Consider the following 12,488-nt stretch of genomic DNA (forward strand, 5'->3'; position numbering starts at 1 on the left):
GCTGCTCTCAGTCGTTATGTGAAGGCCATCGGCCGCTGTGTTGTCTGTGGTGGAGGTAATGCCTGATATTTGGTATTCTCAGCGCATTTTTGACAATGTGGTTCTCAGAATATTAAATTCTCAAACATTTTACAAAATGGAATGCCCCATGTATCTCCTCCAACAACCATTCCGTGTTCAGAGGCTGTTAATTCCTGACATGCAGCCGTACTCACATCAGAAACCATTTCACATGAATCAACTGAGTACAAATGGCAGGTCCCCCAATGCACTGCCCTTTTTTACTTTGTGTATGCAGTACCACTGCCATCTGTATATGTGCATACCACAATTCCGTGACTTTTGGCACCTCAGTATACGTTTCGCATACAGGGAAAGATCACTGCTGTATGGCTCTATGGAACATGAATATAATAAATGCAACAATAAGTAAAATTGCCCATAACACCCATTGTTTTTAAGACTCAGTTATCCTTTATTTTTGCATGGAGAAGGGTCCACAAAATCTACATTTACATCAATAATTTGCAAGCCACCTGACAGTATGTGATGGAGGATACTTCTGGTACCACTAAATGATCCCCTTCCCTGTTCCATTTGTGAATGGCATATGGGAAGAATGATTATTGGTAAGTCTCTGTATTAGCTCTAACTTTTCACTTAAATATGCAGTGCTTGTTTTGAAGACTCAGTTATCCTTCATTTTTGCATGGAGAAGGCTCCATAAAATCTACGTCTACATCAATAATCTTTCTATTCTTTTACTCCTTTAACTCATTGATAAACCAAAATATTATGATCCCTGTTCACTGCAGGATAGAGTGCCATCTGACTGCACTGAGGGCACATGTTACAGAGAATAAAGTACGAGCATATAAACAGAGCATAGAAGAATGAGAAATCACTTCGGTGACAATACAGGCTGTAAATGGGGAAATGCACTGATGTAAGCAACATTGACAAAGGGCAGATTGTTGTGGCATCTCAGATATGGCAAAGCTAGAAGACAGTTCATGTGCTACTGTTGTGAGCAACTATAGGAAGTGGTTGACAGGCAGTGAAACAACAAGTAAGTCATAAGGTGCTGGAAATCCATTCCTCATCACAGAACAAGGAGGCTGGAGGCCTGCCCACTCTGTAAACCATGATTGGTGGGGATCTGTGGCAGATATGATGAAAGAGTACAATACATGTGCAGGAATAAATATTTCAGAGCATAACATTCAATGCACATTGTTGAATCTGGGGCATATGTAGCATATGACCCCAGTTTGTTCCCATGCTGATCCAATGATATTGTCAATTACAACTACAGTATGCAAAGGATCAATGAGATTAGATTGTGGCTCAATGATTGCCTAGTTGGATGAATCATCTTTATTGTTATTGTTACACTAAGTTGATACTTGTGTCCAGATACACCAGTATCCTGGCAAGAGGCTTCTAGAAACGTGAACCATGCCACAGACCATGGGGCCAGAGGGTGACATTCACTTGGGTTTTCATGGGATCTGTGGTTGTAATCAAATGCACCACAACAGCTGTTGACAATCTGAGCATTATTACAGACCATCTTTATCCCTTCATACTTGAAATTTTCCTCCATAGCAATGGTATTTTCCAGTAGTCCACAATCATGCTGCAGTGGTTTAAGGAGCGTGATAGTGAACTCATGTTGATAGACCGGCTGCCAAACTTACTTGATATGAACCTGATGGAACACATCTAGGACACTATTGGGTACTGGCCCCATGTTCCCAAACAAATGGCCTGTAATGTACAGAAATTGCATGACCTGTACATAAGCAATTAGTGCTACACATGTCCATAAACTGACCAAGGACCTGCTACATCCATGCCACACAGAATTGCTGCTGTAATGAAATTCAAAGATGGACCAAAATTCTATTAAGCAGATGGCCATAATATTTTGGCTCACAAGGGAATATACAGGATGTTTCACAATTCCTGTTACAGACTTTTGCAGATTGTAAAGGGGATGTGGGAAATAATGTTTTGATACAGAACCCATGTTCAGAAAAGTTCCATTTCGGTAGAAAATAAGTTCGAAGATTACATCACTTTCAAATCTCCAAATTCATGGTAAGCACACAGCAGAGACAATGAGTACTGACCTGTGTGCTCTATAGGAGCCTGTGGCATGGGAAATGTTTCAAGTACTTGTCATCACATTCTCTTCTACAAAATGAGGGATGTCCTCTTCAAAGTCAAGAGTGGAGCACATCAATGGAGCACCATAGTCAACCCTCCCAGTTGTGAATATACCAACTTCTTGCAGCTTTTGTTGTAATCAGATGAAAACTGTAAATGATGCCATAATTACAACATGGACTGATGATGGCACCCTCTTTTCAGTTTATCTGCATGACATGAACTGGGAGATTTGTAAATGATCTAATCTTCAACTTATTTTATATTCAAACCATATATTTCCAGACATATGTTCCTTATGAAAACTTTATCTACTAAGTTCGCTCAACTACCCCTAAAGCCTGTAAAAGGAATTGTGAATGCTCTGTATAAATTTATGCATATGCACTTATGGATAGTTGTATTCATGCACAAAATGGTGTTTAGTTTCTCCCTTCTAATGACATTAAGCCATAAAAAAAGTGAAAAAATTCTAAACGTTTTTAATGAAACTTTCCCCCTTATTGTACATCATAAAGAAGTAAGAAATAAAGTAAAGTGCACTTCATGTAGGAATAAAAATCTCTACTGCAAGAGAAAGACAGCTACACAGGAAATTAAAAAATACTAGAAGTCCTGATTTTGTTACCTATGCAAAAAACAGAACTTTTCAAAAAGTTGTAAAGGAAGCAAAAGAACTGATGAATAATAGATTTATTTTGGATAGTCAAAACAAATCATAGGCAGTATGGTCATTGATCAAAACTGAAACAGATTCCACAGGTAGAAGCCATTATATTTATGAAATACTTTATTTAAACAGGTTAAAATTAAACATGGAAAAGACTCAGTTAATGCAGTTTAAATCAAAACAAGCAAAATTAAATCCTGCTCAAATTTCAGAATTATTCAATGAACTCTTTATAGATGCAAACAAATCAAACATCAATCTAAAAAGTTACCCAGATAAGATACATTTCTTTAGCTTTGAGCAACTTCAAGGTGAACTTTCAGTACATTCAGCAAAACTACTGTAAAAGATATAGTAAATGTGATACTGTCACTATGGGACAGGATACCAACAAAAGTGTTAAAAACAGTCTCTAAAATAATTGCACAGCCTCTATTTACAACAGTTAAACAGGCCCCCCAAGAAGGTTATTTTCTAGTCATACTAAAGTACACAATAATACAGTTAAAACAGGGAGTCATGATAAAAATTCAAAGCTTCATATAAATTTACAATAATCTTAGAAAAAAAAACAGTATGGATTTCAAAAAGGTAAAACCACAATATCTGCTATAAATCATTTTGTAGATAAAATTAGCTCCTGTCTAGATGAATTTTTTGTGACCTGCCAAAGGCCTTTGATGGTGTGAACCGTTCCTTGCTACTCTATAAACTGGAAAAATATGGAAGTAGGGGTACTGCATTAGAATGGCTAAAGTCCTACCAGACCAACTGAAGACAAAGAGTGGTTATATCATCAGGTACAGGAACTTAAACTTCAAAATGGAAAACCATTTCACAAGAAGTACCCCCAGGTTCTGTCTTAGATCCCATTCTGTCTCTGTTTTACATAAATGATCTACCACTTAATATTGAGGGTCACTCATTTTTCTTTGCAGTTGACGCATCTGTGATCATTGAAAGTGCAAGTACTGATAAATTCCTCAAACTGTATTAAATACTTTAGAAAAATTAGATATCTGGATTGATTTAAATGTATTAAAATTAAACATGGAAAAGATTCAGTAAATGCAGTTTAAATCAAAACAAGCAAAATTGAATGGTGTTCAAATCAATCACAAAAGCCACAATTTGCAGGAAGCTAGCTGTGTGAAATTCCTAGGTCTGCAACTGGATAAAAATCTATATGGGGCTCAGATATACAGGGTTATTACAAATGATTGAAGCGATTTCACAGCTCTACAATAGCTTTATTATTTGAGATATTTTCACAATGCTTTGCACACACATACAAAAACTCAAAAAGTTTTTTTAGGCATTCACAAATGTTCGATATGTGCCCCTTTAGTGATTCGGCAGACATCAAGCCGATAATCAAGTTCCTCCTACACTCCGCGCTGCATGTCCCCATCAATGAGTTCGAAAGCATCGTTGATGCGAGCTCACAGTTATGGCACGTTTCTTGGTAGAGGAGGTTTAAACACTGAATTTTTCACATAACCCCACAGAAAGAAAGCGCATGGGGTTAAGTCACGAGAGCGTGGAGGCCATGACATGAATTGCTGATCATGATCTCCACCACGACCGATCCATCGGTTTTCCAATCTCCTGTTGAAAAAATACCGAACATCATGATGGAAGTCCTGTGGAGCACCATCCTGTTGAAAGATGAAGTCGGCGCTGTCGGTCTACAGTTGTGGCATGAGCCAATTTTCCAGCATGTCCAGATACACGTGTCCTGCAATGTTTTTTTTCGCAGAAGAAAAAGGGGCCGTAAACTTTAAACTGTGAGATTGCACAAAACATGTTAACTTTTGGTGAATTGCGAATTTGCTGCACGAATGTGTGAGGATTCTCTACCGCCCAGATTCACACATCGTGTCTGTTCACTTCACCATTAAGAAAAAATGTTGCTTCATCACTGAAAACAAGTTTCGCACTGAACGCATCCTCTTCCATGAGCTGTTGCAACCGCGCCGAAAATTCAAAGCGTTTGACTTTGTCATCAGGTGTCAGGGCTTGTAGCAATTGTAAATGGCAATGCTTCTGCTTTAGCCTTTTCCGTAAGATTTTCCAAACCATCGGCTGTGGTACGTTTAGCTCCCTGCTTGCTTTATTCGTCGACTTCTGCAGGCTACGCGTGAAACTTGCTCGCACGTGTTCAACCGTTTCTTCGCTCACTGCAGGCCGATCCATTAATTTCCCCTTACAGAGGCAGCCAGAAGCTTTAAACTGCGCATACCATCGCCGAATGGAGTTAGCAGTTGGTGGATCTTTGTTGAAGTTCGTCCTGAAGTGTCGTTGCACTGTTATGACTGACTGATGTGAGTGCATTTCAAGCACGACATACGGTTTCTCGGCTCCTGTCGCTATTTTGTCTCACTGCGCTCTCGAGCGCTCTGGTGGCAGAAACCTGAAGTGCGGCTTCAGCCGAACAAAACTTTACGAGTTTTTCTACGTATCTGTAGTGTGTCGTGACCATATGTCAATGAATGGAGCTACAGTGAATTTATGAAATCGCTTCAATCATTTGTAATAGCCCTGTAAAGTGCCCTGTAAATAAATTAAATAGCCTAGCATATAAAATGACGGTTTTGTACAATGGTGCCAATATGGACATAAGAAAAGTTGTATATCACACCTGATTCGAAACAGTAATAAGGTATGGAAATGTATTTTGGGGTAACTCAAACCATATGTGTTGAATGTTAAAACTTCAGAAAACCATCATTAGAAATATGAACAACGTAAGGTGAAGAAAATCATGTTGCCCACTCCTAAAAAATCTAAGTATATTAAGTAACAATGTTATGAGAAGGAAAGCTGCTACTCACCATACAGCAGAGATGATGAGTTGCAGATAGGCACAACAAAAAGATATTCACACTTAGAGCTTTTGCCCAATGGCCTTTGTCATGTGTGTGTGTGTGTGTGTGTGTGTGTGTGTGTGTGTGTGTGTGTGTGTGTGTGTGTGTGTCTGTCTGTCTATCTATTGCTGACAAAGGCCATTGGCCGAAAGCTTTAAGATTGAAAATCTTTTTGTTGTGCCTGTCTACAACTTTGCATCTCCGGTATATGGTGAGTAGCAACTTTCCTTCTCATAATATTTCCATCCTGCATTTTCCATTGTTTGATTAAGCATATCAAGTGTTCCCTTACTATACATCTACGAGCTGATTATCTTTGTACATAGTGACCCTGATTCATTTGTAGCAAATCATTGTTAGCATGACTACAACACCAGAAATAAAAATAATTCATGCTGTCAACCCACCATTTAAAACTTTATGCTCAAACTCCACAGTACACGGGTACGAAAATTTATAATAAAGTGAAAGGAAGAGAATTTCTCGGTATAAATTTATAAATCCTAAAACTAAACCTTATAAGAGTCACTAGTGCAGAAATGTTACTATTCAGTAGAAGAATTAATGAAGGACAACCTGAAAATTTGAGAAGGAGAGAGCAAGAACTTAGGACTGTTAATTTTTAAAAGTTTGTTACTTTTTAAGAAAAAATGTTAATTGCAAATTAATTACATATCCAGTACAGTATGTTATATTAATGCTATTACAAGAAAAATTGTAAACCAATTATCATGTTTTGAAGAGTCTCCTGTACATTAAGTCAATGACTTGAAACTGTATATTACAAGATGATAAACTTCTATTCTATTCAGTGGAATTATTGGCTGGGAGACCCCATCAGGTTTTTTGGCTGCTTGGTGCAAGTCTTCCTACTTGACACTATTTCAGCAATTTGCTCATTGATGAAAACGAGATAACATGATGAGGACAATACAAACACACCATCCCTAAATGAAGAAAATCTCTGATCTGGCTGGGGATTGGACCCAGGACTCTGCAATCTAGAGGCAGTGACACTATAACTGTAGATGAAGATCTGTGAGCATCATGTCATTTGTATGTAGAGATACTACATACAAATACTGTGTATGAGGATATTCTGAGGATTAGTAATAATACTTACCAGTATTTTGATGGATATTCCTTGCGAACACGTTCCCAGGTCTTATGGAGTCTATGAATGGCTGGGCTTTGTAATCCTTCCAGTACACTATGACATGACTGAAAGTTTTGAAGGGTATCACACCTTTGTGCTACACTGATGAACCGTACAATCAGGAGGCTTCTTGTCTAGAAAATTTATTGATATAAAATGACTTACACTCCAAATATTGTTGATGGGAACACAATTTTTTTTTGGAAAAATCTATATATAACATACTATCAATAATGACAAATTGATTGGAATAAAATGGGAAAAGCTTATATGTTAATATCTACAAAGCACTATTCTTTTATCTAAGCAATCAAAAAGCTTTTAAAAGACACCATATGGTAACACTTAACACATTTTTTTGCAACTGATACCTATGAAGATTGCAAAATTTTCTGTCATTTATAAGGGAGAAGAAGAAAGACTGCTTTATAATGTGAGACAAATAAACCCTCGTATCAGTCTTTTATAGTAATCTAATTGCTATAGACAGAGACAGAAATGGGGAGTAGAATATATTTACTGAATGAGTAAAAAAATGTGACATATAGCAAGATAGCAAAACACAAAACTTAGCAATGCTACAAGTTTATTCTCATGATAGTGGAACATATGGTAAAACATTATACTAGACGGACTGAGACAGAAACAGCTATGCTGAGCAAAGGTATTTAACATCTCGAGAAGATTGTGGAAGACAACAGATTAGGAAAAGTACAAAGCTGTTACAAAAACAATGAAAGAAAAACATTTTTGTAAACACATGTTTTCACTGTTTCTCAAATTATTACCCTTCAAAATTTACACACTACTGTATTAGATTGAACTAATTCTGGAAACATTTTTTCCACAATGATGCTGGTACTTCAAAAGCATAATTTTGGAAGGATTCAATAGCTACTTGATGGGATGAAAATCATTGTCTACACACTTTTTGTTTGACATAAGGGAACAAAAAGAATTGTTGGGCAACAAATCAAGGGAATATGGGCAATGAGACATAAATTCAGTGTTTTTCTCCTTAAAATATTTCATTTTTTAAACATTGTGTTACTGTGAGCTTTCTCATAATGTGACATTTCCAGTTGTTTTTCCTGATTTCATCTATGATTTGTTGTGTACCATTCAGAATTAACTGTCCTTTGATCCTCTAAATCAATGCTCATGACTTATCCAACATAACCTAAGAAATGAGTGCTCATTTCCTTGGAAGCATTTGACAAGCAAACCACTTTTGCTCGCTTAGGTTCATTTTGGAACATCCACACAAAACAACTGACCACTGCTTAGTTTCTGGCTCATATGAATGTATCCAAGTTTTATCTCTTGTTGTGGTGATTCAAGTGGATTTTGCATTTTATTTTTTTTTTACATAAATTGATATGAGCCTGTGTATGAGCATCAGTCAAATTATGTGGAATCTGCCAGGAATGGATAATTTTTACAGATAAATTTTAAAACAATAGTAATGTCATATCTCAGTAGTGCCATCTATTGACTATTTGTACAACTTAAAAGGTGATCCTCTTACTGTATGTACGGGATTTTGTAGGAAGAAAATCACCTAACCAGAGAGAATAAGAGAAGGTTTACTTACTGGGAGTAAAGTGAAAATATATTTTGTAGCACATGTTCATCTCATCATTATTTCTTTCATAAATATCTGTGTGTGTATCACATAAAAAGGTACAGCTTTCATCAATCTGAAGGTTGGTTTGAACCTCACAGTACTTCACTATGTATGTTACTAATAAAGGTGGTACGGTATGCCATTTTTTTCCTAAGATGTTTGAATTGATTTACCCAACCAGTTATAGGTGCACCAACAGTTAAATGTGGTGCCAAACCATGGTGCATCTCAGCATTTTTCACATTAATAAAAGTTGCCGGAAGTGAAAGAAGGAAAATGTGGCAGATAAAAATCCTGGAAAGTATTCCACATTGAGCACAAGATCTCTGGATCTGTAGTCTGGGACTTTGCCACTGAGCCCCTAAGCCACATCATGCAGCACAAGGTTCTCTAAAATTACCTGTAATTTTGCATTCACAAAAAAGATACAGGTTGTCAGAACTGTTCTAAAATACAATTGTGAAATGGTACAGTATTCTCATATAATTAATTTGCTCAAACAGTGCTACAGCAAGTAAGAAGTGAATTTCACAATGTAACAAATCTCTCATCTAATTGCTCCTAGTGCAAGTAGGATATATAACTTCCTGTGATATATAACTTCTTGTGATTAGAAGTTCCTAAGCTCTTTGCATAAGCTTACTTTAAAAAAAGGAAAATATTAATTGAAACGCCGTTTAACATAAAACAGAGAAAAATAATGAAATACTTTATAACTTAATTATATTTTACGCATTTGAACCCAATGTTACATTCATGAGTCAGTTAAAAATTAGTGTAGATGCAAAGAGGTGAAACAATCAGTGTAACATTAGTAGGTTCACAAAGTGTACTCTGTTTTCGGCTGGCAAATACTGTAACTAATCATTAGGGCATTCCTTATACCACTTTCAGTAGGTAAAAGTTTTTAATGCTTGAAAAAGGAATATGAATATTGTAAGCCTCACTTTTGAACCAAAAACATCTACTGAATACAAATGAACTTATGTAACAACAAATAAAAACTATTAATTGGGACATAAAACCAAACACTAATAGTTTATGGCAGAACTTAATATAAGCCAAATACAAATAAATGTGACATAGTACCCAAAAAGAGTCAAAGCACTACTGGCATACTGTCCATAGATTCCGTTAGTATGATATTAATCAAAGTCCATTATGCCTAGTAGGAGTCAGAGTTCAGCAAGTGAGGAAGAGATCACTGGTGGATGGCACTGTGATATTTACATGTGACCAGCCAGCACTAGCAACAGTGCTCCAACTGCTGGTGCCCTCACTGCTGGATGTGTCTGACTTTTACACATAATGATATGTTTGCATCTTCCACTTGCATTGCTGATGGGGTCACTAAATTGTAAATCTAGATGATAGTAAATGACTGTTTCCAGAGTGTCTTGCTTTTCTTTGTTGTACTCTAATACAACAAAAGCTGCACATTCTAAAATTTGTGAAGACTTATTTTGTCTTTAAGGAAGTGTTATACTTACATTTTTGATACTGTATTTACTTTTCACAACTTTCTTCAGAAAAGTTCCTCTACTGAAAATACATTATAGGTAAAATATATTAAAAACTACAAAAGCAGGTTCTACATGCCTCCTATATTTTACTTTAGTTCTTTATTCTAGTAACCACATTTTTATTTCCAACTTTTATCACTGAGGTCACTATTGCAAATGGGATATTGCTGTATAAAATGCATTAATTACAGTGTTGTTTACATGAACTATTCGAAACAGTCCCAACATTTTGATGTCTGTGTATACCAAATAAATCAATGCAGAGGATAAAATATGTTGTTCATTGGTTTAGCATAAAATCACGGTTGTATATAAGATACTTACTTTCAGGAAGTATAGAACAGAGTCACTCTTCATATAAAATCAGATTTGTAACATTCTGTTTTATCCGACTGCTTTTAAAGTCCAGATCTGTTTGGCTTCTCTTTGTTATGTCTGATCTGTTGGTGATTTAATGTCTTTGGCATTTGCCATCTTAGTGCCACTATTTTAAGAAAGCTGTACGCCTTTCCATGCTGCATTTGCATTTTGTGACTGAAGCTTGCATTGTTGCAGCAACAATAATATTTAACTGCTAATTATGACTATTGCGTGAAGCTGGTTTCTGTTGTATCAGGGTAGCACCACTGCATTGCAAATGGAAGGTAGTGGCTCTCATCCTGCCAGAAAAGATCCCTCTAAGTCAGAAGAGGATGCTAAGTAATTAATGAAACACACTGAAGACCAAAAATGTTAGATTGTTTCCAGAATGATGATGTCATTTATCATGAGAAGAAGTGTTTTTTCTGTGATACTGTCCATATACTCTTTCTGATATTACTGATAAGGTATCAGTAGCTATACCAAGTATTCAATAATTTCATAGTGTTCAATGGAATTGGCAAGAATAATAACCTTTCATTACTACTTTAATGAGAAATAAAATTTATATGGTACGTGTGTAATACACAGAAACACAAGTGCAGTAGTTAAAACTACAAACTATGCACAATCAGTAATGATCATACAAGTTTTCAGCAACATACACTAGACATAAAACTCACCAGACAACATATTAGTCACCACATTAAAAGAGCACAATGGCCTGTTTGGAGCACTGTTTGGAGCACTGCTGATGTGTCATGGCAGTCAGTTGCAGGAAATCTGCATAGTAAGATGAGTGGTGTGGAGACATGACAAGATGGCAGAAAGGAGCTATAATGATTGAATGTGCTGCAGACCACACTGTTAATGAAATTGCTGGATATGTTGGTTGATAAGCATGTACTGTCAAACATGTCCACTAGCAATAGTTTACTGCTTGCAACATAACAAGAGTGGCCTTAAAAATATCCTAACCAATAAAGACTGGACACGAGTGTCTTATCTTGCCAATGACAATAGGTTTCAAATTCAACAGGAATGGCTGCTGCTTCTGAACGCAGTTCCATCTCAACCAATTTCCTTGTGAACATTGTAAAGGGTACCTTGTGAATGGCCACTGCTCACAGTGGCACTTAGAGATGCATGTCTTCAATGGCTCAAACAACACAAAAACTGGACAGTAACTGACTGAAGGTATGTAGCGTGGTCTGTGAATCATGCTTTTCCTCCTTTTAAAATGATACAAAATGTCAAGTGGTCGGATGTTCCAGTGAGGTGTTCAGTTCACAGTGTGTGGAGGGTGTAGTTCAGCCCAGACCTGATTCCGTGTGCGTGTGTGTGTGTGTGTGTGTGTGTGTGTGTGTGTGTGTGTGTGTATATATATACACACAGACACATACAAATATAAAAAAAACCACACCTTTGGCCAAATATTCAGGTTACCAAGAATGTGAATCAGCATGTTTGTTTCCACAGCCCAAGTGTTGCTCTTTCTCCTACTTCTTCATGATGAATATGTTGTGGTCACAATTGTCTTCCAGGATGACAACAGCTGTGATAACAGGCCTGCATACAAACACTCCTGGTTCAGCAAACAGACACTCTCCTACACATCAACTGGTTCATTAAATCACTCAATCTTAATCCCACAGATCACGCTTTTCTAACTTGAGTGTGCCCCCCTGCAGGCAGCAGCATGCACACAGGCACAAGTAGGGGGGTACGAAAACAGTTGATGTGTGGGCAGTCTTGCATCCAGGCTGTACCACATGCAAATGTACTGCACTGGTCAAGCACAAACAAGCAGGGATGGCCAAGAGGTTTGGGCCTGTGCATAACACATGCAACAGGGGCATCTGGTGGATAGCCTACATTACTTGTTCGTGTCCACGAGCATGACTAGAGTTGCACAGGGGGCACCTTTGCCCCACAGGGTAGCATTGTAACACCCCACCATAGACAACTTCTGAGACTATTTGGAAAAAGACAAAAATCAACAATAACAATCACCATCACCAAAATTTTATAGTTGTATAGGATCCAGTCACTGAGTGGCTTCATTTGGATAGGGTATTCTTGAAGACTCTTGCAGACTCCCTTCAGGTATTTG

General features: G+C 37.1%; 1 protein-coding gene across 1 annotated transcript in view; it reads right to left on the minus strand.

The window, feature by feature from the left end:
• LOC124606051 overlaps positions 1–12,488 on the minus strand; it is a 285,569-nt gene that overhangs the window by 17,836 nt on the left and 255,245 nt on the right. Inside the window, exon 8 of the mRNA XM_047138011.1 lies at positions 6,833–6,999. Coding sequence (XP_046993967.1) covers positions 6,833–6,999 — 167 coding nt within the window. The remainder of the gene's footprint in view (positions 1–6,832; positions 7,000–12,488) is intronic.

This window comes from Schistocerca americana, chromosome 3, assembly GCF_021461395.2.
Source record: "Schistocerca americana isolate TAMUIC-IGC-003095 chromosome 3, iqSchAmer2.1, whole genome shotgun sequence".
Classification (NCBI taxonomy): Eukaryota; Metazoa; Arthropoda; class Insecta; order Orthoptera; family Acrididae; genus Schistocerca; species Schistocerca americana.